General features: G+C 44.4%; 2 protein-coding genes across 8 annotated transcripts in view; one reads left to right on the plus strand and one right to left on the minus strand.

Annotated features, from left to right (window-relative positions):
* LOC134350026 (protein EFR3 homolog B-like) overlaps positions 1–10,607 on the minus strand; it is a 299,220-nt gene extending 288,613 nt beyond the window's left edge. For all 4 annotated transcript variants that reach the window (XM_063054929.1, XM_063054928.1, XM_063054927.1 and 1 more), the window contains exons 1-2: positions 10,427–10,607; positions 6,190–6,267 (exon numbers count right to left, since the gene is read on the minus strand). In XM_063054929.1, the coding sequence (XP_062910999.1) occupies positions 6,190–6,267; positions 10,427–10,454 (106 nt within the window). In that variant the 5' untranslated portion in view covers positions 10,455–10,607. The remainder of the gene's footprint in view (positions 1–6,189; positions 6,268–10,426) is intronic.
* A 1,607-nt stretch (positions 10,608–12,214) lies between these two features.
* The window catches only part of dnajc27 (DnaJ (Hsp40) homolog, subfamily C, member 27), a 60,883-nt gene continuing 52,420 nt past the window's right edge, over positions 12,215–20,677 (plus strand). For 3 of the 4 annotated variants that reach the window (XR_010018868.1, XR_010018869.1, XM_063055379.1), the window contains exon 1: positions 12,215–12,520. Coding sequence is in view for 2 of the 4 variants with exons in the window: in XM_063055379.1 (XP_062911449.1) it covers positions 12,440–12,520 (81 nt within the window). In the remaining 2 variants the exon portion in view is untranslated. The remainder of the gene's footprint in view (positions 12,521–20,677) is intronic. The other variant, XM_063055380.1, reaches the window with a different exon arrangement.

Raw genomic sequence — 20,677 nt, forward strand, 5'->3', positions numbered from 1 at the left:
TTTGGATAGACAGGGGCTTATTAGGGAGAGTCAACATGGCTTTGTGCATGGTAGGTCATGTTTGACCAATCTGTTGGAGTTTTTCGAGGAGATTACCAGGAAAGTGGATGGAAGGGAAGGCAGTGGATATTGTCTACATGGACTTCAGTAAGGCCTTTGACAAGGTCCCGCATGGGAGGTTAGTTGGGAAAATTCAGTCGCTAGGTATACATGGAGAGGTGGTAAATTGGATTAGACATTGGCTCAATTGAAGAAGCCAAAGAGTGGTGGTAGAGAATTGCTTCTCTGAGTGGAGGCCTGTGACTAGTGGTGTGCCACAGGGATCAGTGCTGGGTCCATTGTTATTTGTCATCTATACCAATGATCTGGATGATAATGTGGTAAATTGGATCAGCAAGTTTGCTGATGATACAAAGATTGGAAGTGTAGTAGACAGTGAGGAAGGTTTTCAGAGCCTGCAGAGGGACTTGGACCAGCTAGAAAAATGGGCTGAAAAATGGCAGATGGAGTTTAATACTGACAAGTGTGAGGTATTGCACGTTGGAAGGACAAACCAAGGTAGAACATACAGGGTTAATGGTAAGGCACTGAGGAGTGCAGTGGAACAGAGGGATCTGGGAATACAGATACAAAATTCCCTAAAAGTGTCGTCACAGGTAGATAGGGTCATAAAGAGAGCTTTTGGTACATTGGCCTTTATTAATCGAAGTATTGAGTATAAGAGCTGGAATGTTATGATGAGGTTGTATAAGGCATCGGTGAAGCCAAATCTGGAGTATTGTGTTCAGTTTTGGTCACCAAATTACAGGAAGGATATAAATAAGGTTGAAAGAGTGCAGAGAAGGTTTACAAGGATGTTGCCAGGCCTTGAGAAACTCAGTTACAGAGAAAGGTTGAATAGGTTAGGACTATATTCCCTGGAGCATAGAAGAATAAGGGGAGATTTGATAGAGGTATATAAAATTATGATGGGTATAGATAAAGTGAATGCAAGCAGGCTTTTTCCACTGAGGCAAGGGGAGAAAAAAAGCAGAGGACATGGGTTAAGGGTGAGGGGGGAAAAGTTTAAAGGGAACATGATGGGGGGCTTCTTCACACAGAGAGTGGTGAGAGTATGGAATGAGCTGCCAGACGAGGTGGTAAATGCGGGTTCTTTTTTAACATTTAAGAATAAATTGGACAGATACATGGATGGGAGGTGTATGGAGGGATATGGTCCGTGTGCAGGTCAGTGGGACTAGGCAGAAAATGGTTCGGCACAGCCAAGAAGGGCCAAAGGGCCTGTTTCTGTGCTGTAGTTTGTATGGTTTCTATGGTTTCTATGGCTGCTCAGCACATCTTCGTTTATTGGATTTGACATGAACACTGTATGTTTTGATGTACATGTGACAAATAAAGCTAATCTTTAATTCCCAGTCCCATGTATACATAAAAACTATGGGCTCAAGAGCAGATCAGAGGATGGTACTGGAAGTAACTGGTTCACCAAAGCTTTTTCACCTCGGGGTACAACATCATAATACTTAAATTACTGGGGTAGTATTCACAAGTTCCTTAAGGTTTTCATAGCTGGGGTGGGGATGGGGGGAGGGCTATTAGTGGGGATAAGCTCCCACTACCTACTAAATGCTCCCAATGGCCTCTGACAACCAAGTCCAACTCCTGGCCTTCATGTGTGGCTTAGCTACTAAGCCCAGTAGAACCACTTCTACTGATAGGCGAAGGGGCAAAGGTGGGTTATTGACACCTTAGACCATAAGACCATAAGACAAAGGAGCAGATTTAGGCCATTCAACCCATTGAGTCCACTCTGCCATTTCATCATGAGTGATCCCAGATCCACCCAACCCCACACACTTGCCCTTTCACCATATCCCCCTTGATGCCCCAATGAATCCGGAATCTATCAACTTCTGCCTTAAATATACCCACGGACTTGGCCTCCACTGCAGTCTCTGGCAGAGAATTCCACAGATTCACCACTCATTGGCTAAATAAATTTCTCCTTACTTCTGTTCTAAAAGGTCACCCCTCTATTTTGAGGCTGTATCCTCTAGTTCCAGATAGCTCCACCATAAGAAACATCGTCCCCACATCCACCCTATCTAGTCTTTTCAACATTTGGTAGGTTTCAAAGAGATCCCCATGAATTCTTCTAAATTCCAGTGATTAAAGGCCAAAGTTGCCAGATGCTGCTCACAAGTTAACCCCTTCATTCCCACAATCATCCTCGTGAACTTCGTCTGGACTCTCTCCAATGACAATACATCCTTTTTTTTTAATTTACTACTTTTTTTTGCTCAGCATAACAAAACTTTCAATTTCCAGGTACATTTACATTTCTTCCCCTCACAGATATCAGCTATCAGAACACTTCCCCATCAAAGTATAGACATCACCACCACATCCTATACAAAAGCCCTTAATAGTATAGCAGACAGGTTTACATCTACATATTGTAGAAAATGTTGCCATGTTTTATATAAACTATTTGTTTTTAAGTGTACTATACATGTTAAAAAGTCCAAAGGAATGAATTCCATGATTAATTTACACTAACCAGAAAGTCCAGGGGCCTTATTGGATATCCAACAAAATAGAATGTTCTTCCTCACACAAAAAGTCAGGATGTTAAAAAGTTTTTTCTGATGTGCATTAATAATATGACTGCTAGGTAAGCCTAAGAGAAAAGACACTGGGTCCAGTTCAAGCTCCATCTTCAGAATCTTTTCCATTTCACCCAAAATATCACTCCCGTATGCCTGAAGTTTAGGACAAGTCCGAAAACAATGGGTGAGAGTTCCAATATTTCCTTTACATTTAGAACACATTAGAGAAACCCCCGTCTTAAACTTCGAGAGATTATCTGGAATCAGGTGGACTCTATGCAGAATTCTGAGTTGCAATGCTTTAGTTCTATTACAAACTGAAATTTTCTTTGCATTATCACAGATGTCTTCCCATGTTTCGGCTGTAATTTTAACTCCCAGCTCTTCCTCCCAGACCCTTCCCAACTGCTCAGCCTCTCCACAAGAATATTCCCTCAGGATGCTGTAAAACGTACTAATAGAGACTTCACCCTTAAAATGAAACACCTTCTTTTCTATGTCGGAACTATAGAAATCAGTTAACAATGATGTTTTTTTCTGTATATAATCTCTTATCTGAAAGAAACGAATAAGACCTTTGCCGGGTATGTTGAATTTCTGTACTATTTGACTAAAAGACATCATCGTTCCTTCATCAGATAAGTCTCCTAGATGGAAAGTACCCTTAGAAATCCAAAGTTTAAATCCAGGATCCAGTATGCCAGGCTGAAAATCTGGACTGCCAGTTAGTGGAGTGAAGGGTGATATTTTTGCTGTGTTGCCCTCAATTTTGTCACACTGCCCTCCAAGCCCTGATTGTGTTAATTATTGTTGGATTGTGACAATATTCCTTAAATAATTTCATCTTATTGAGGAAAAGCAAATACATCCTTTCTGAGATAAGGGGCCCAAAAGTGTTGACAATACGCAAAGTGCGGCCTGACTTGTGTCTTATAAAGCTTCAGCATTATCTCCTGGTTTTTATATTCTATTCCCCTGAAATTATTGTCTTCTTTATCACAAACTCAACCTGTGAATTAATCTTCTGGGAGTCATGCCTAAGGATTCCTAAGTCCCTCTGCACCTCTGATATCTGAACTTTCTCCCCATTTAGATAATAGTCCGCCCTATTACGCCTTTTACCAAAATGTATTATCATACATATCCCAACACTGTATTCCATCTGCTGCTCTTTTGTCCATTCTTCCAACTTGTCTGGCCTGCTGCAATCCTGTTGCTTTGTCAGCACTACCTACCCCTCCACCTAATTTCATATCATCCACAAACTTTGCCACAAAGCTATCAATTCCACTACATAAATCTTTGACAAAACAATGTGAAAAGTAAGATTCAGTCGCTTTAGGCAGGTGGGGTTCACCAGCCGTGGTTGGCAGCTCCTCTAGGAAAAGGAAAACTCTAATCTCAAACCTCTGCTGTCTTGCTGTCTTACCTACTCATGGGAAGGAGTTGGGAATAAACCCCAGAGGAAAAATCCAGAGCTAGAATCTCTAAGGCAGTCCAACACTGAGTTCAATGCTGATGCCATTCCTTTAGATTTATCAGTTATGTGGTGAAGGGGAGCTTGCTGCATGGACAACAGCTTGCTCTCCATATTGTACCACCCTGGCTTGTAAATGACAGCTGGGGCACAACATCCATGGTTGAACCCGACCAACAGCGGCCTCAAGTAATCATACTAATGATGACACCTGTGTACAATATTCCTTTGGTCGAAATCTTCCAGATATCTTTTTGACTTCATTTATGTCTTTTACATTTGTTTCTCCTCTTGAATGTGATTCTGGAATTGTTGGAGCCTGTATTTTGCTCTTTGGAGACTGTTTAGGTTCTTCAGCGCTCTGCAGTATCCAAGAGGATTCAGGGGGCAGAGGCAGTGTGAATGAACCTCATGGCAAGAAGGCTGCGGAAGGCACGTGAGCCAATGTTTGACCCCATTTCAGTGATTAAAGCGTCCGTTATTCGCTGATTAAAGCACCGAGGGTGATTGAAACCTCAAGGGGAATGCAGAATTTTGGAGATCATTTGGGTGTTCTAGTGCTCTGCAGTCTCTGAGAAGATTCTGGGAGGCAGAGGTAACCTCGTAGCAGGAAGGCTGCAGGATGGGGCACAAGCCGACGCTTGGCTCCATTTTGCCGATTAAAGCTCCCATTGTCCACCAATTAAAATGACGAGCGTGATTGAAGCATCGAAGCGAGTGGAGAGGGTGAGTGCTGGCTGCTTGCCCTTTGATCAGTTGCTCTGTACCGGAGAGGGGAAGCCTGCCGCTGTGCCCGGCGTGTGCCCAGGTTCTTTCTGCATTGTAAGTGTGGACTTGGACTATAGAATCATTTTTCAGTCTTACAGTTTTCATATTCTGTGTTTTCTCGCCCAATCTTCTCGGTTTTATTTTGTTCAGGGGGAGGGATTTTAGGGTCGATGTGTCTGATCCGTTTTGTCTGGTTTTTGTGCAGGGGGAGGGATTTTAGGGTCGATGTGCCTGAACTGTTTTGCCTGGTTTTTGTGCATGGGGAGGGATTTTAGGGTCGATGTGCCTGATCCATTTTGCCTGGTTTTTGTGCAGGGGGAGGGATTTTAGGGTCAACGTGTCTGATCCGTTTTGTCTGGTTTTTGTGCAGGGGGAGGGATTTTAGGGTCAACGTGTCTGATCCGTTTTGTCTGGTTTTTGTGCAGGGGGAGGGATTTTAGGGTCAACGTGTCTGATCCGTTTTGTCTGTTTTTTGTGCAGGGGGAGGGATTTTTGGGTCGATGTGCCTGAACTGTTTTGCCTGGTTTTTGTGCATGGGGAGGGATTTTAGGGTCGATGTGCCTGATCCATTTTGCCTGGTTTTTGTGCAGGGGGAGGGATTTTAGGGTCAATATGTCTGATCTGTTTTGCATGGTTTTTGTGCAGGGGGAGGGATTTTAGGGTCGATGTGCCTGATCCATTTTGCCTCGTTTTTGTGCAGGGGGAGGGATTTGGGCGTTGACGTGTCTGTTCCGTTCTGATTGTATTTTTTTGCAGAAGGTGGAATTTGGGGTTTGATGATTGTGCTACCTTTCTTTTCTTTCTTGGTTTCATGACTACCCAGAGAACTAAAGAATTTCAGAGTTGTATATTTCAATAATAAGTGAACCTTTGAACTAATGATCTAGAGTCACGTGACTCACATCACCAGGCTCAGGAACAGTTATTAACCCTCAGCCTTCAGGCTCTTGAACCAGAGGGGAGAACTTCAAGCAACTTCACTTGCCCTATTGCTGAACTGTTCCTACAACCTACAAACTCACTTTCAAAGACTCTTCATCTCTTGTACTCGATATCCATTACTTATTCATGTATTATTATTATTTCTTTCTTTATGTATTTGCAGTTTGTTGTGTTCTGCACACTGGTTAAACACTCAGTTGCTACAGCCTTTCATTGATTCTATTATGATTAGTATTGTGTTATGGATTTATTGAGTATGCCTACAAGTAAAAGAATCTCATGGTTGTATATGATAATACATATGTACTCTCTGAATAAAGTTACTTTGAACTATGACGGTAACTGGGATATTTAGTTACCTGAGTGAATACTGGTAAACATCAGCCTACTTACCACTGACTGAAATGAATCGATTGTTGTAATGAGTTGAGTGGCACTGAGTAGCAAGCATTTTCCTTTGGTCACCAAACCCTGTGAACAAAATGCAAATATTATTCAGTGGACATAAACAGTGAAAAGTGCGATCAAGTATGAAAAACAAGAGCTTCTGCAGATGGTAGAAATCCAGAGCAACACGCACGAAATGCTGGAGGAACTCAGCAGGTCAGGTGCATCTATGGAATGGAATAAACAGTCGACGTTTCAGGCCGAGATCCTTCGTCAGGACTGGAAAGGAAGGAGGAAGCAGCCAGAGTATCAAAGTGGAGGGAAAGAGTACCACATAGAAGGTGACAGGTGATGCCAGGTGGGTGAAGGAGGGAGGGTGGAAGTGAGAAACTGGGAGGTGATAGGTGGAAGAGGTAAAGGGCTGGAGAAGAAAGAATCTAATCAGAAAGGACAGTGGACCATGAGAAAAAGAAAGGAAGGAGGGCATCAGAGGGAGGTGATGGACAGGTGAGGAGAGAAGGATCGAGAGGGTAGCTCGATTTGGGAACAGAAAGCGAGGGAAGGGAGATGCTGAAAATATACTGGAAGCAGGAAAATTTACTGTTTATACTATTAGGTTGGAGGCTACCCAGATGGAATATGAGGTGTTGCCCCTCCAACCTGAGAGTTGCCTCATCGTGACAGTCAAGGATGTGATGAACTGGCAGAGGCTGAGGGTAGATCTGATAGAGGTTTATAAGATTACGAGAGGCACAGACAGAGAAGACAGACATGTGGGTTGAAATGTCCAATACCAGAAGGCATGCATTTAAGGTAAGAGGGGGTAATTTCAAAGATGTGAGGGGCAAGGTTTTTCACACAGAGATCGGTGAGTCTGGAATGCTATGCCTGGGTTGGTGGTTGAGGCAGATACATAAAGAAGTTTAAGAAATGTTTAGATAGGCTCATGAGTGTGAGGAAGGATATGGACATTATGAAGGCAGAAGGGATTAGTCTAGTTGTCCACTAAATTGATTACTAATTTAATTGCTGTGGTCCAACATTCTGGGCTGAAGGGCATGTTCCTGCACTGTACTGTTCAAAGTTCTATGTCAGAATGGGGATGGGATGGGAATTAAAATGGTTGGCCAATGGGAAATCCAGGAAATCATTCAACCTTAGGAATACTGTCAGATAGGGATGCGGACAGTAAGGTTTGGGAGAAAGAGAGTAGATGATGACAGGGAGTTTGGTGAAGGGACGGGCAGTTTGACTACAGGATGGGGAGTCTGCGGACGGGAGATTGGGTACGGGGAATTTGGTGTTGGACAGAGGTTGGGGTCGGGACGGGGGAGACTGCAGATGGGATGGGAAGGTTGTGGACGGGACAGGGAGTTTGGAGACAAGAAGGGGAGTTTGGGGATGGGATAGAGTGTTTCTGGACAGAAAGGGTAGTTTGGGGATGGGGCAAGGAGTTTTGGGATGGGATAGAAAGTTAGGAAAAGGGATGTTTGGAGACTGTACAGGGTTCTTGGGGTTGGGACTGGGACTGAGAGTTTAGAGACAGGACAGGGATTGCGGGGACAGGAAGGGGAGTATGGGAAAGGGATGGGGAGTTTGGGGATAGGATGAGGAATTTGAGGATGGGACAAGAAACATGGAGATGGGATGAGGAATTTGGAGATGGGACAAAGAGTTTGGGGACAGGAACAGGAATTTTAGGACAGGATGAGAAGTTGCGGAACAGGATGGGGAGTTTGGCGAGAGGATGAAGAGCTGGGGACAGGAAGGGGAGCAAGGGGGCAGAATGAGGAGTTTCGGGATGGGATTGGGAGTTTGGGGAATGGAGGGGGAGTTTGGAGATGGGATGGGGAGTTTGGTGATAGGAAAAGGAGTTTTGCGACAGGACGAGGAGTTTGGGATGGGACAGAATGAGAAGTTTAGGGACAGGATGGGGAGTTTAGGGATGGGATGGGGAGTTTGGAGATGAAATGGAGCTTGAAGATGGGACAGCGCAGGGAGTTTTACGACAGGATGAGGATTTTGGGACAGGTCTGGAAGTTTCGGGACAAGAATGGGAGTTTGATGACAAGAAGGGAAGTTTGGACTGGAGTGAGGAGTTTCAGGGTGGGATGGGGAATTTAGGGAAGGGAGGGGGAGTTTGAAGATGGGATGAGGAGTTTGGGAATGCGACAGAGAGCTTGGGGCTGGGAATAAGAGTTTAGTGACCGTGAGTTTGGGGAAGAGATGGGGAATTTGGGGACAGGAAAGAGTGGGGAAAGAAAGGAAGTTTGAGGACAGGAAGAGGTGTTTGGGGATGGGGCAATGAGTTTGGGGATGGGGCGATCAGTTTGGGGACGGGATAGTGAGTTTGGAGATGGGAGACGGGGAGATTGGGATGGGATGGCAAGTTTGGAGACAGGAAGGGGAGTTTGGGGACAGGATGGAGAGTTTGGCAACAGGCTGAGGACTTTGGGATGGGTCGGAGAGTTTCAGGATGGGACAGGGAGATTGGGAACAAGACGGGGATGCTTGGGACAGGGCCAGGATGTTGGAGAAAACAGGTGGAATTTGGGGATGGCACCGGGAGTTTTGGGATGGGACCATGAGTTTATGGACAGGACTGGAAGTTTGGATTTGGGATTGACAGTTTGGGGACTGGACGGGGAGTATGGAGTTGGGACTGACAGTTTGCGGTCAGGACGGTGAGTTTGGGGACAGGATGGGGAGTTTGGAGATAGGATGGGAACTCTGGGAACGGGATGGGGAGATTGGACAATGTCATGACAACGATGCCCTCACTCGCATCTCCTCCATTTCCCACACTTCGGCTCTCGCCCCATCCTCCCACCACCACAACAGGGACTGAGTTCCCCTTGTCCACACCTACCACCCCACTAGCCTCCAGATCCAACACATTATCCTCCGCAACTTCCACCACCTTCAACAGGACCCCACCACTAAGCACATCTTTCCCTCTCCACCCCTCTCCGCCTTCCGCAGGGATCGATCCCTCCCCAGGGATTTCCCATCTGGCACTTATCCCTGTAAGCGCAAGTGCTACACCTGTCCCTACACCTCCTCTCTTGCCATCATTCAGGGCCCCAAACAGTACTTCCAAGTGAGGCAACACTTCACTTGTGAGTCTGTTGGGGTCATCTATTGCATCTGGTGCGGCCTCCTCTACAACGGTGAAACCCGACGCAGATTGGGGGACCGCTTCGTCGAGCACCTCCGCTCCGTCCGCCAAGACAAACAGGATTTCCCAGTAGCCACCCACTTCAACTCTGCTTCCCACTCCCATTCAGATATGTCCATACATGGCCTCTTCTACTGCCATGATGAGGCTAAACTCAGGTTGGAGGAGCAACACGTCATATACCGTCTAGGTAGTCTCCAGCCCCTTGGTATGAACATAGAATTCTCCAACTTCCAGTAATTCCCTCCCCCTCCCTTCCCCTATCCCTATGTCACTGTGCCCCCTCCCCCAGCTGCCTATCACCTCCCTCATGGTTCTGCCTCCTTCTACTACTCATTGTGTTTTCCCCTATTCCTTCTTCACCTTTCCTGCCTATCACCTCCCTGCCTCCTTTCCCCCACCCCTTTATCTTTCCTCTTACTGGTTTTTCACCTGGAACCTACCAGCCATCTCCTTCCCACCCTCCCCCCACCTTCTTTATAGGGCCTCTGCCCCTTCCCCCTACAGTCCTGACGAAGGGTTCCGGCCGGAAACGTCGACTCATCGTTTCCACGGATGCCGCCCGACCTGCTGAGTTCCTCCAGCGTATTGTGAGTGTTGATGGGGACGGGACAGACAGTTTGGGTTCGAGACACAGAGTATGGGGACGGGATGGGCAGTTTGGGTCCGGGATTGAGAGACTGGGGATTTGGTGGGGATTTTGGGGATGGGATGAGGAGCTTCATGGCGGACCAGGGTTTGGGGACAGGACGAGATGTTTGGGGACAGGTTGTGAGATTGGGGATGGGATGGGGAGAAGGCTTGGGTCAGGAGATTGGGGAATGGATGGGGATTTTAAGGATAGGATGGTGAGATTTGGGACCGGACGTGGAGTTTGGGGCAGGGACCGGGAATTTGGGGCCGAGACCGGGAGCTGGGAACCGCACGGGAAGTGTATGAAAGAGTAAGGAAGGTTGTGGTTGGGCTTGAGTCGACGCCGTGCCTGGGTTCACCTTGCACATTTTGATATTGCGGAGGCTATATCAACATAGAGTAACGCCCGCAATTGCGCACTAAGTATATCACCTCTTCTGGTGATGAAACGTCTCCACATTGCCAAGCTCGACGACAATCACAGCATCAAACTCCTCAACCCGAGCTCCCAATATCCACCCTCATCCTCAATGTTTCAACCCAAGCTGCCAATATTCACCGCCCTGCAGAATACTGAAACATCAAAAGCCTCAAATCGTGCTACCAATATCAGCCCCCGATCCTGAACACGCAGCCTGCTCTCGCCCGCTCTCGAGTGACAGTTTCACTCAAGGACCGAGCCGCGACCCACGAGGCACAGGAAAGCCCCGCCCCCGGCTGTCACAGACCAATGGATATGCTGCTGTCCCTGTCCGTAACCGCACAGGGCCCCGCCCCCGGCTGTCACTGACCAATGGATATGCTGCTGTCCCTGTCCGTAACCGCACAGGGCCCCGCCCCCGGCTGTCACTGACCAATGGATATGCTGCTATCCCTGTCCGTAACCGCACCGGGCCCCGCCCCCGGCTGTCACTGACCAATGGATATGCTGCTGTCCCTGTCCGTAACCGCACAGGGCCCCGCCCCCGGCTGTCACTGACCAATGGATATGCTGCTATCCCTGTCCGTAACCGCACCGGGCCCCGCCCCCGGCTGTCACTGACCAATGGATATGCCGCTGTCCCTGTCCGTAACCGCACAGGGCCCCGCCCCCGGCTGTCACTGACCAATGGATATGCTGCTATCCCTGTCCGTAACCGCACCGGGCCCCGCCCCCGGCTGTCACTGACCAATGGATATGCTGCTGTCCCTGTCCGTAACCGCACCGGGCCCCGCCCCCGGCTGCCACTGACCAATGGATATGCTGCTGCCGTTGAGTCTGCTCCGCCACTTCACTCTTTGCGGAGCTTGGTCACTCTCACCGTGGTTAAGTGTTTGGTCTTCTGGAAACTGCAGGCAATGAGGTTGACTCTGAGAGCAGGGGGAGGTGGTAAAATGCCCAGGTCCCTCTGCATCTTCAGAGTGTATAGACTGGCAACTTTTGCACCTTGGCCCCAGAATAAATATGCTTTATTTGGCTGTATTCATGTCAATTTGTGAATTGAATTGCCAGTGCATCTGTGGTTGTGAACTTCCTATGACTCAGGACATTCACGAAGACAGGTGTGAAAAAAGGGCTCAAAAAATCATTATGGACCAGAGTCGCCCTAATTACAATATATTTCAGCTGCTAACATCCGGGAAGCGGTACTGCAGTATAAAAGCTAGGACCAACAGGACAGCTTCTTCCACCAAGCCATCAGACGGATTAACTCAAACTGATTTGAGTGTTACATAGTCGGTTCCATTTATTATAAATTACTATGATTGCACATTCAGATGGAGACGTAACGTAAAGATTTTTACTCATGTTTGTGAAGGATGTAAGAAATAAAGTCAATTCAATTCAATGCATAGACGAAAGCATTTGACATGGCACATTTACTTTCCTCAGATAACACTTCTTTCTGTGTTTCTAGCATTCCTTCTTATTTAAGATTTCAAGTATTTTCGGTTTTTTATCTGTATATTTTAAATAAATTGATGCCCTGACAAATGGGATCTGCACTTGTTGCAGATCGGTTCGGCCTCCCCCTCCCGCATGCCATGCGTCGTTTTCTAATTCCAGCGCACGGTCTGCAATGAAGAGAGGGGAAGCTGGAGACGGGATTAACGTTTCGTGCCTGAGACCTTGCTGCCTTCAGGCACCGGAGAAACCGGCTATCGACCAGGGACACGACAGCGCGGGCACGGTCGCCACTCTCGGCAGGATCTCGCGAGAGGCTGGGGTGACGCCGAGCATGCGCCGTGTGGTAGTGCGGCGCTCCAGCGGGAGCCTGGCTCCGGGGAGAATGGCGGCGTGGGCTGGCTGGCTGCCTGGCTGCCTTTTCCGCCGCTGACTCTGTGAGCAGCCGAGGGGGAGAGGAGTGACGCCAGCACCGTGTGTCATCAGCGGGGCCTGCCGCCGCGGCAACCTCGGCCGCCGAATCGCAGTGCAGTTGCTGAGGGGGGCGGCGGCCCGTTGCCATGGAAACCTCCGTCCACAGGCAGGGCAAGAAGCCGCTGCGGGTGAAGGTAATCACCCTGGGCAGTACTGAGGTGGGCAAGGTAAGGGAGATATTTAAAGCGGAGCCACAGGAGTGCTGCCGATACTGGAAATCTAGAGTGATACACATAATATGCTGGGGGAGCTCAGCATCTGTGATGAAGGGTGTCGGCCCCAGACGTTTCTTCCCATCCATAGATTCTTCCTGACCTGCTGAGTTTCTCCAGTACTTTGTGTGTAATAGTTACAGCGAAGGTTGATAGTCAGGGTGTCAGAGGCTACCGGGCCAAGGCAGCAGAGTGGAATTGAGAGGGGAAAAAAAATCAGTATGATAGAATGAAGTCGATGTGCCAAATGAGCACATCGACTTCATTCTATCATACTGATTTTTTTTCCCCTCTCAATTCCACTCTGCTCCTCGGTCTAAAGGGGGCAGACAGCGCCGGAGAGCTGGCTTTAAGAGATGGGTGGTCTGCAGCTGGAGGGGGTGGGGTTGGTTAGGACTCAGGACAGGTCTGGTCTTGGATTGAGTAGATGTTGAGGGGTTTGCAGGCTGAGGTATGTTAGTTGGAAGATTGGCAGAGAGGTTCAAGATAGTTTAATGTCATTTCCAGTACAGTAAAGGAGAACAAAATAATCATTACTCTGGATCCGATGCAAAACAAAAAAACACAACAAGATAAACAACACAGTAATTAAAAACAGGATAAATACATAAGATTGCTTATATACATGGATTGATAGTATGTCACAAAAGTTGGGCACAGACCATAGATGACTGACGGGAAATGATAACGTTGTGATGGTTGGGAGTGTGGAGGGGTGGGTTAGTGGGTAGAGGTGTTGATCAGTCTTACTGCTTGGGGAAGGTAACTGATTTTGAGGCTGGTAGTCGTGACAGGGATGCTACAGTACGTAGCCTCCTCCCTGATTGGAGTGGGATAAACAGTTCATGAGCAAGGTGAGTGGATTCTTTGTGACATCGATGGCCCTTTTGATGATGATGGGCCAGGGATAGTAAGGGGAAAATCATGGATGGGGTGATGGTGTGGTTTGATTTCTTTATAAAATTCTGGTTAGAACACATCTGAGGTATTGCATACAGTTCCCGTCGCCCCATTATAGGAAGGATGAGGGTGCAGAAGAGCTTTACCAGGATACTCCCTGGTTTAGAGGGCATGTGCTATCACGAGAGGCTGGATAAACTTAGGTTGTCTTCTCTGTAGTGTCATGGAGGGAGCTCAGATCTGCTGGAGGTTTACAAAATTATGAGAGGCACAGAGAGTGTGGACAGGGTATCAATGCTGACATGTCTGATACCAGAAGACATGCTTTAAAGATGAGAGGAGGTACGTTCAACGCAAGATGTTGTGACCGAGTTTTTTTTCACTCAGAGTCGTGGATACCTGGAATGAGCTGCCTGGTATGGTGGTAGAGGTGTGCATACTCTAAATATGATCCAGGTATGGCCTGGATGGTGGGGGTCCTTGATAATGGATGGTGCTTTTCTGAGACAGAGCTCATGGTAGATGTGCTCAATGATGGAGAAAGCTTACCTGTGATGGACTAGGCATTATCTACTACTTTTCATTGGTTATTAATGCATTGTTTGCATTAACAACCAACACACCAAGGGAAATGCTGGGGTAGTCCGTATTTTTGTCTGTATTACAATTGTTGGTTTCTGAGTACATCATCCATACATAATATTACTCAATTTCACTTTCTCTGTGAGTGCAGATGGTTCAAACTGTGGTTGCCTGTTATGTCCTTAACAAGTCAACACTGTGTCTAGGCTTGCTCTCCCTCCACAGTATTAGTAAGCTATGAGTTATACATAGAATTGTGCCTCCTGGTACAATGTCCAAGCCAATCAAGTTGCCTATCTGAGCTCGTAGGTCTTGGTGTCATAACCATAACACCATAAGATATAGGAGCGGAGGGTTCTGGTGACATCATCGTTCAGAATGGCAGCTTAAATCAACAGCTCCTCCGGAAAAACGCATAGTTTGCTCCATTAATCTATCAAATATAAGATCTTTCGAAAATATCTGAATTGATAAGGGGGGCAAGAATGGGGAAAAAGAATGGAGATAAAAAAAAGCATCACCGTGGAGCCTATGGAAGAGAGAGGTGCAGCACGCGGCTCTCCGACACATGCGCGTGGCGGTGAGGCTGACGCGGGGCCTCGTTCAGGTGAAGCGGCAAATATGATAAAGTTTCTGGAAGAGATAAGGGAAGTCCAAAAAGATATAAAACAGCAACTCAATGATATAAAGTCAGAGCTCGCCAATGTCAATCAGAAAATAGCGGTGGCAGAGACTCGAATTGAGAAGGTGGAAGATCGTGTGCAAAACGTGAAACAGATACTAAGTAAGATGATAAAAATATTAAATCAACAGGAAAGTAAATTGCTTGACCAGGAGGGAAGATTGCGACGGAAAAATATCAGGATTTGTAATGTTCCCAAAGGAGCGGAGGGATTATCGATGATGAAGTTTGTAGAAAAGCTGCTGCAGGAAGCGCTGGAGATTCCCCAGACTATGGAGATTGAAATTGAGAGGACGCATCGTTTGCTCATCCCAAGGCTTTCCGGAGACAGAGAAAGTAAACCCCGCTCAATAGTACTTAAATTCCTTTGATTCAAGAGCAAGGCGGAGATTCTACGAAGGGCCTGGAGTAAGAAGAGGGTTTTTTGGAACGGGAAGTTAATATTCTTCGATCATGATTACCCCCCAGCGGTCCTACAGAAACGGAAGGAATATTCAGAAGCAAAATGAATATTAAAGCAAGAAAAGATTAAATTCCATACCCTGTACCCTGCTAAACTGCAGGTATTTTACCAAGAGGGGATGCGACTGTACCAGACGGTGGAAGAGGCGACTACAGACATGAACAACAGAGGACTCTCCATTAGCGTGGTCAAACCAAGGGAAAGTCTGGCTGAGCAGTTATCCCGATCTGCTTCGGAAATAGTAAGATAACCTAGAAAGCAGGGGACCAGAGCAGGACGAGAGAAGGATATTAGGAAGAGACTGTGAGTTCTCAGAGGACAGCTCTCACCTCCTCCAGAAGAGCCGCAAGGTTTGGCTAACTTTAAAAGTGCTGATAAACTAAACGGAAGCAAAAATAGACGGTGATATACCTATCTCGATAAATACGTATTATAATGTGGATTTTATGTTACTCAATTTTTAAAAGTTCATTCATTCATTCCTTTTTCCCCCACCTAAATGAGAATATATACATGGGAGGAATACACAGGGAAATCATTTCTATGTAATGGACTTAGATTTTTTTAACTTACTTTTATAGGTACTGCAGCGGGGTACCCTCAACTCACTGGTTGGAGGGGCTATCCCTCACGCCTAGACATTTCTTCTAGCTCAACCCAGGGTCATCTAGAGACCCCAGCCTTGGAATCACACCTTTGTTACCTTTTTTATTGTTCACGTTTCTTGGTTCTTATTTGTTCAGGGAGTAGATCAATTAAATTATATTCTGCAAATTTCAATGATATACTAACAGATAAATACACATGGCTAAGGACAAAGTAAAATTCATTTCTTTTAATGTCAATGGGCTGTTGAATCCAGTCAAGGGCAGTAAAATTCTATCAAAAATGAAGAAAAGAACAAGCTCATGTAGTATATTTATAGGAAACTCACTTAAGTGATAATGAGCATGGAAAATTAAAGAGAATGGGCTTCACTAATTTATTTTTCTCATATAAATCAGGACATAGAAGAGGGGTTGCTATTCTCATCTCAAGCAAGCTAAATTTTGAAAAAGTATTGGAAATGGGAGATAAGGAGGGCAGATATATTCTGGTAAGGGAGAGTATAGACGGAAATCCAGTTATTTTATTGAATATATACGCACCCCCAAGAAGTGATATTAGTTTCTTCCAGAAAATTATTAATATTATGGTAACGGAAACAGAAGGTCTCTTGATATGTGGGGAAGATTTAAATTTACAATTACAACCAAAGTTAGACTCTTCCAATAGAAAAGCTTATGAAACAAAGTCCTTACATAAGAAAGTTAACACTCTTTTTGAGGATTTTGGTCTAATTGATATATGGAGGGACCTTTTCCCTGACAGAAGGGATTACACTCATTATTCTGCCCCCCCCCCCAATTCCTTATATACAAGAATAGATTATTTCATAACATCTGGAAAAGATAGAGACAAAATAAACACCTGTGGAATTAGGACAATAGATGTAAGTGACCATGCACCTATATATTTATCTGTTGATTTTGATCTACAACCAAAGAATACTATTTGGAAACTAAATTCAAGTCTACTCAATGATCCCTATTTTAAGGAACTAATTAAAAAGGAAATTGGTCTTTACTTAGAATTCAATGATAATGGAGAGGTTTCACCTCCTATTCTATGGGATACTCTGAAGGCTGTCTTAAGAAGGAAAATTATAGCGATATCTTCATATAAGAAAAAAATAAGGAATAAAACATTAGAGGAATTACAAAATAAGCTGAAGGAACTAGAAAAAAACACAAATTGAGTTTGGCACAGGATACACTAGAGGAAATTTTAAAAATTAGGAATGAAATTAATAGTTTGGCTACACAAGAAATTAGAAAAAATTTAATGTTTCCGAAACAGAGACACTATGAAAGTGGATCTAAGTCTATGAAAATACTGGTGTGGAAACTGAAAAAAAAAGGTAGCAGAAAATACAATTCATAGAATTAGGGACCCAAGAGCAAAAGTGATAAAAAAAAGCTAAGTGAAATTCAAGAAGCTTTTGAAAAGTTTTACAAAACTCTATATTCCAAAGTTCCAGGGGGAAGCATAGCCTAAATTGACACCTTCCTGAATTCTTTAGAGTTACCCACTTCAAGCAAAGAACAAAATAGAACAATGACTGCTGACATAACTGAAGCTGAACTAAAAACTACAATTAGTAGGCTTAAATTAAGCAAGTCACCAGGATCAGATGGATATACGGCAGAGTGGTATAAAGAGTTTAGAAATGAGTTAATTTCTGTTTTGCTCCCCACACTGAACTAGGCCCTAAGAAAGGCACAAATGCCCCCCAGCTGGAAGGAGGCGATAATCTCAGCTATACCGAAAGAAGGCAAGGATAAAATGGAATGTGGGTCAATTCGACCAATATCTGTTCTTAATGTGGATTATAGAATATTTACCTCCATCATGGCCAAACTATTAGAAGAGTTTCTACCCACACTGATACATAATGATCAGACATGTTTTATACAACAACGCCAAACACAAGACAATATACGAAGGACACTTCACGTTATGGATCATATAAAAAAATTAATTTGAAGCAATAGTGATAAGCGTGGACGCTGAAAAGGCAATTGATTCGGTTAATTGGAATTTTCTTTACAGACTTTTACATAGATTTGGTCTCCATGACACAATTATTAAAATTATACAGGCACTATATGACAATCATATTGCCAGGATTAAAATCAATGGATATTTATTTAATAGTCTTACCCTAGAAAGGGGCACGAGACAGGGTTGTACATGGTCACTGCTACTCTTCGTATTATATCTGGAACCATTAGCTCAATACATCAGACAAAATGAAGATATCAGGGGAATTACTATTAAAGGGACAGAGCATAAATTGGCCTGTTATGCAGATAACATTTTGATCTATCTAGGGCAACCAACATACTCTTTACCTAAATTAATGCAATCCTTTGAACAATATGCCCAATTACCAGAGTACAAGATCAACATAGATAAAACCCAACTACTTTCCTATAACTATAGCCCACCAAGAGAAATTGAAAGTAGATATCCTTGGGCATGGCAAACAGAGTCCGTCAAATATTTGGACATCACTATGCCAAAAGATTTGGCAAGTTATGAGAATGCAATAATCAGCCTATATATAAAAAAATTAAGGAAGATATAACAAAATGGAACCTAATTCCTTTTCTTGGTGTCAGTTCAAGGATTGAATCTATAAAAATGAATATACTGCCCAGACTACTATATCTCTTTCACACCCTACCAGTAGAGATTAACCAAAATCAATTCAATGAATGGAACAAGATGCTATCAAGATATATATGGCAAGGTTAAAGGCTGAGGGTTCATCTCAAAACTTTGCAATTAGCCAAGGAAAAGGGGGGATGGGGCCTACCTTCTCTTGGAGATTATTATTTTGCAGCACAGTTGAGAGCTGTGATATGCTGGTGCATCCCATCATATGACACTCAATGGAAAAACATTGAGGAGAGGATACTTTCCATCCCCATGGGGCAATTTTGGCTGATAACAACCTACAAAGTTACATAAATAATATGGGTGAAAGGGGCTGTTAAATTATGGAAAACTATTATAAAAGAATATAAACTAGAGAGAGACATTGCAATTCTTAAATGGTGTGCATATGACTCGGATTTTACGCCAAATAAACTGGATGCTAGATTTGAGGACTGGACAGCTAAAGGAATAACAGCTATTTGCAATATAATGAAAGAAGGAACACTGTTCAGTTTTGAAATGCTCGAAGTGAAACACTTATTAGAAAAACAAGACTTTTACCGGCATTTACAGATGCGACAGTATGTTAATAGGACGGTTAAAAATGTAACCAAGGCAAGTACATGTCTGATAGAGTTATTCAGAAAAGCATAATTTCAAACAGTAGTAGAATCATTTCAAGCATGTATAAGGGTTTGTCAGAACTTAAAACACATTCAACTTCATACGTTAAAACAAATGGGAGAAGGAAGGAGGGATAATAATATCTGAGGAAGACTGGACAATAATATGGAGGTATCAATGGAAGTGTACCAGTTCACAGAAATGGAGGGAGTTCTGGTGGAAAAACTTGATAAGATATTTTATTACACCCTCTCAGAAATCCTGTTATGATAGTAACCCCCCTGTTTGCTGGAGAAATTGTGGAAATCAAAATGCAAACCCTGATCATATTTTCTGGAAATGCCCCGTTATCAAAGGCTATTGGAGTGGGATACATAATGTCCTACAAGACATCTTTAAATGTGAAATACCCTTAGAGAGTAAGACCATATATTTTGGGTTTATGCCTCAAGAATGGTTGAACAGAGATAAATATTTAATGAGTGTACTGCTGGTGGCTGATAAAAAGACTCTTACCAGGAAATGGTTATCACAGGAGAGCCCAACTTTAAATGTATGGATGGAAATTACAATGGACATGTACTAAATGGAGAAGATAACAGCATCTGTTAATCATAAGTTGGAACAATTTGATTCATACTGGGAAAAATGGTTTAACTACATAACACCTCATAGGTCTGATTTTATTCTCACAAATCAATGAATATGTTGTAAAAAAAAAATCACTCCCTACTCTGTACATAGTTTTCTTCTTTTGATTGTTCTTTCTTTCCTCTCCTTTCTATAAGTGTACACCTCAGATAAGTATTATGTGGAGATTTGTGACAAATATGATTATATGATGTATATGTACAGTGTCTGAAATACAGTTTGTTTGATGATGAAATTCATAGAACATATAATAGTACAGCACAGTACAGGCCCTTCGGCCCACAATGTTGTGCCGACCCTCAAATCCTGCCTACCATATAAGCCCCCATCTTAGATTCCTCCATATACCTGTCGAGTAGGTTCTTAAACTTCACTAGTGCATCTGCCTCCACCACTGACTCAGGCAGTGCATTCCACACACCAACCACTCTCTGAGTAAAAAAACCTTCCTCTAATATCCCCCTTGAACTTCCCACCCCTTACCTTAAAGCCATGTCCTCTTGTATTGAGCAGTGGTGCCCTGGGGAAGAGGCGCTGGCTAACCACTCTATCTATTCCTCTTAATATTTGTCTCCTCTCATCCTCCTTCTCTCCAAAGAGTAAAGCCCTAGCTCCCTTAATCTCTGATCATAATGCATACTTTCTAAACCAGGCAGCATCCTGGTAAATCTCCTCTGTACCCTTTCCAATGCTTCCACATCCTTCCTATAGTGAGGTGACCAGAACTGGACACAGTACTTCAAGTGTGGCCTAACCAGAGTTTTATAGAGCTGCATCATTACATCGCGACTCTTAAACTCTATCCCTCGACTTATGAAAGCTAACACCCCATAAGCTTTCTTAACTACCCTATCCACCTGTGAGGCAACTTTCAGGGATCTGTGGACATGTACCTCCAGATCCCTCTGCTCCTCTACACTACCAAGTATCCTGCCATTTACTTTGT

Source organism: Mobula hypostoma, chromosome 8, assembly GCF_963921235.1.
Source record: "Mobula hypostoma chromosome 8, sMobHyp1.1, whole genome shotgun sequence".
Taxonomy (NCBI): domain Eukaryota; kingdom Metazoa; phylum Chordata; class Chondrichthyes; order Myliobatiformes; family Myliobatidae; genus Mobula; species Mobula hypostoma.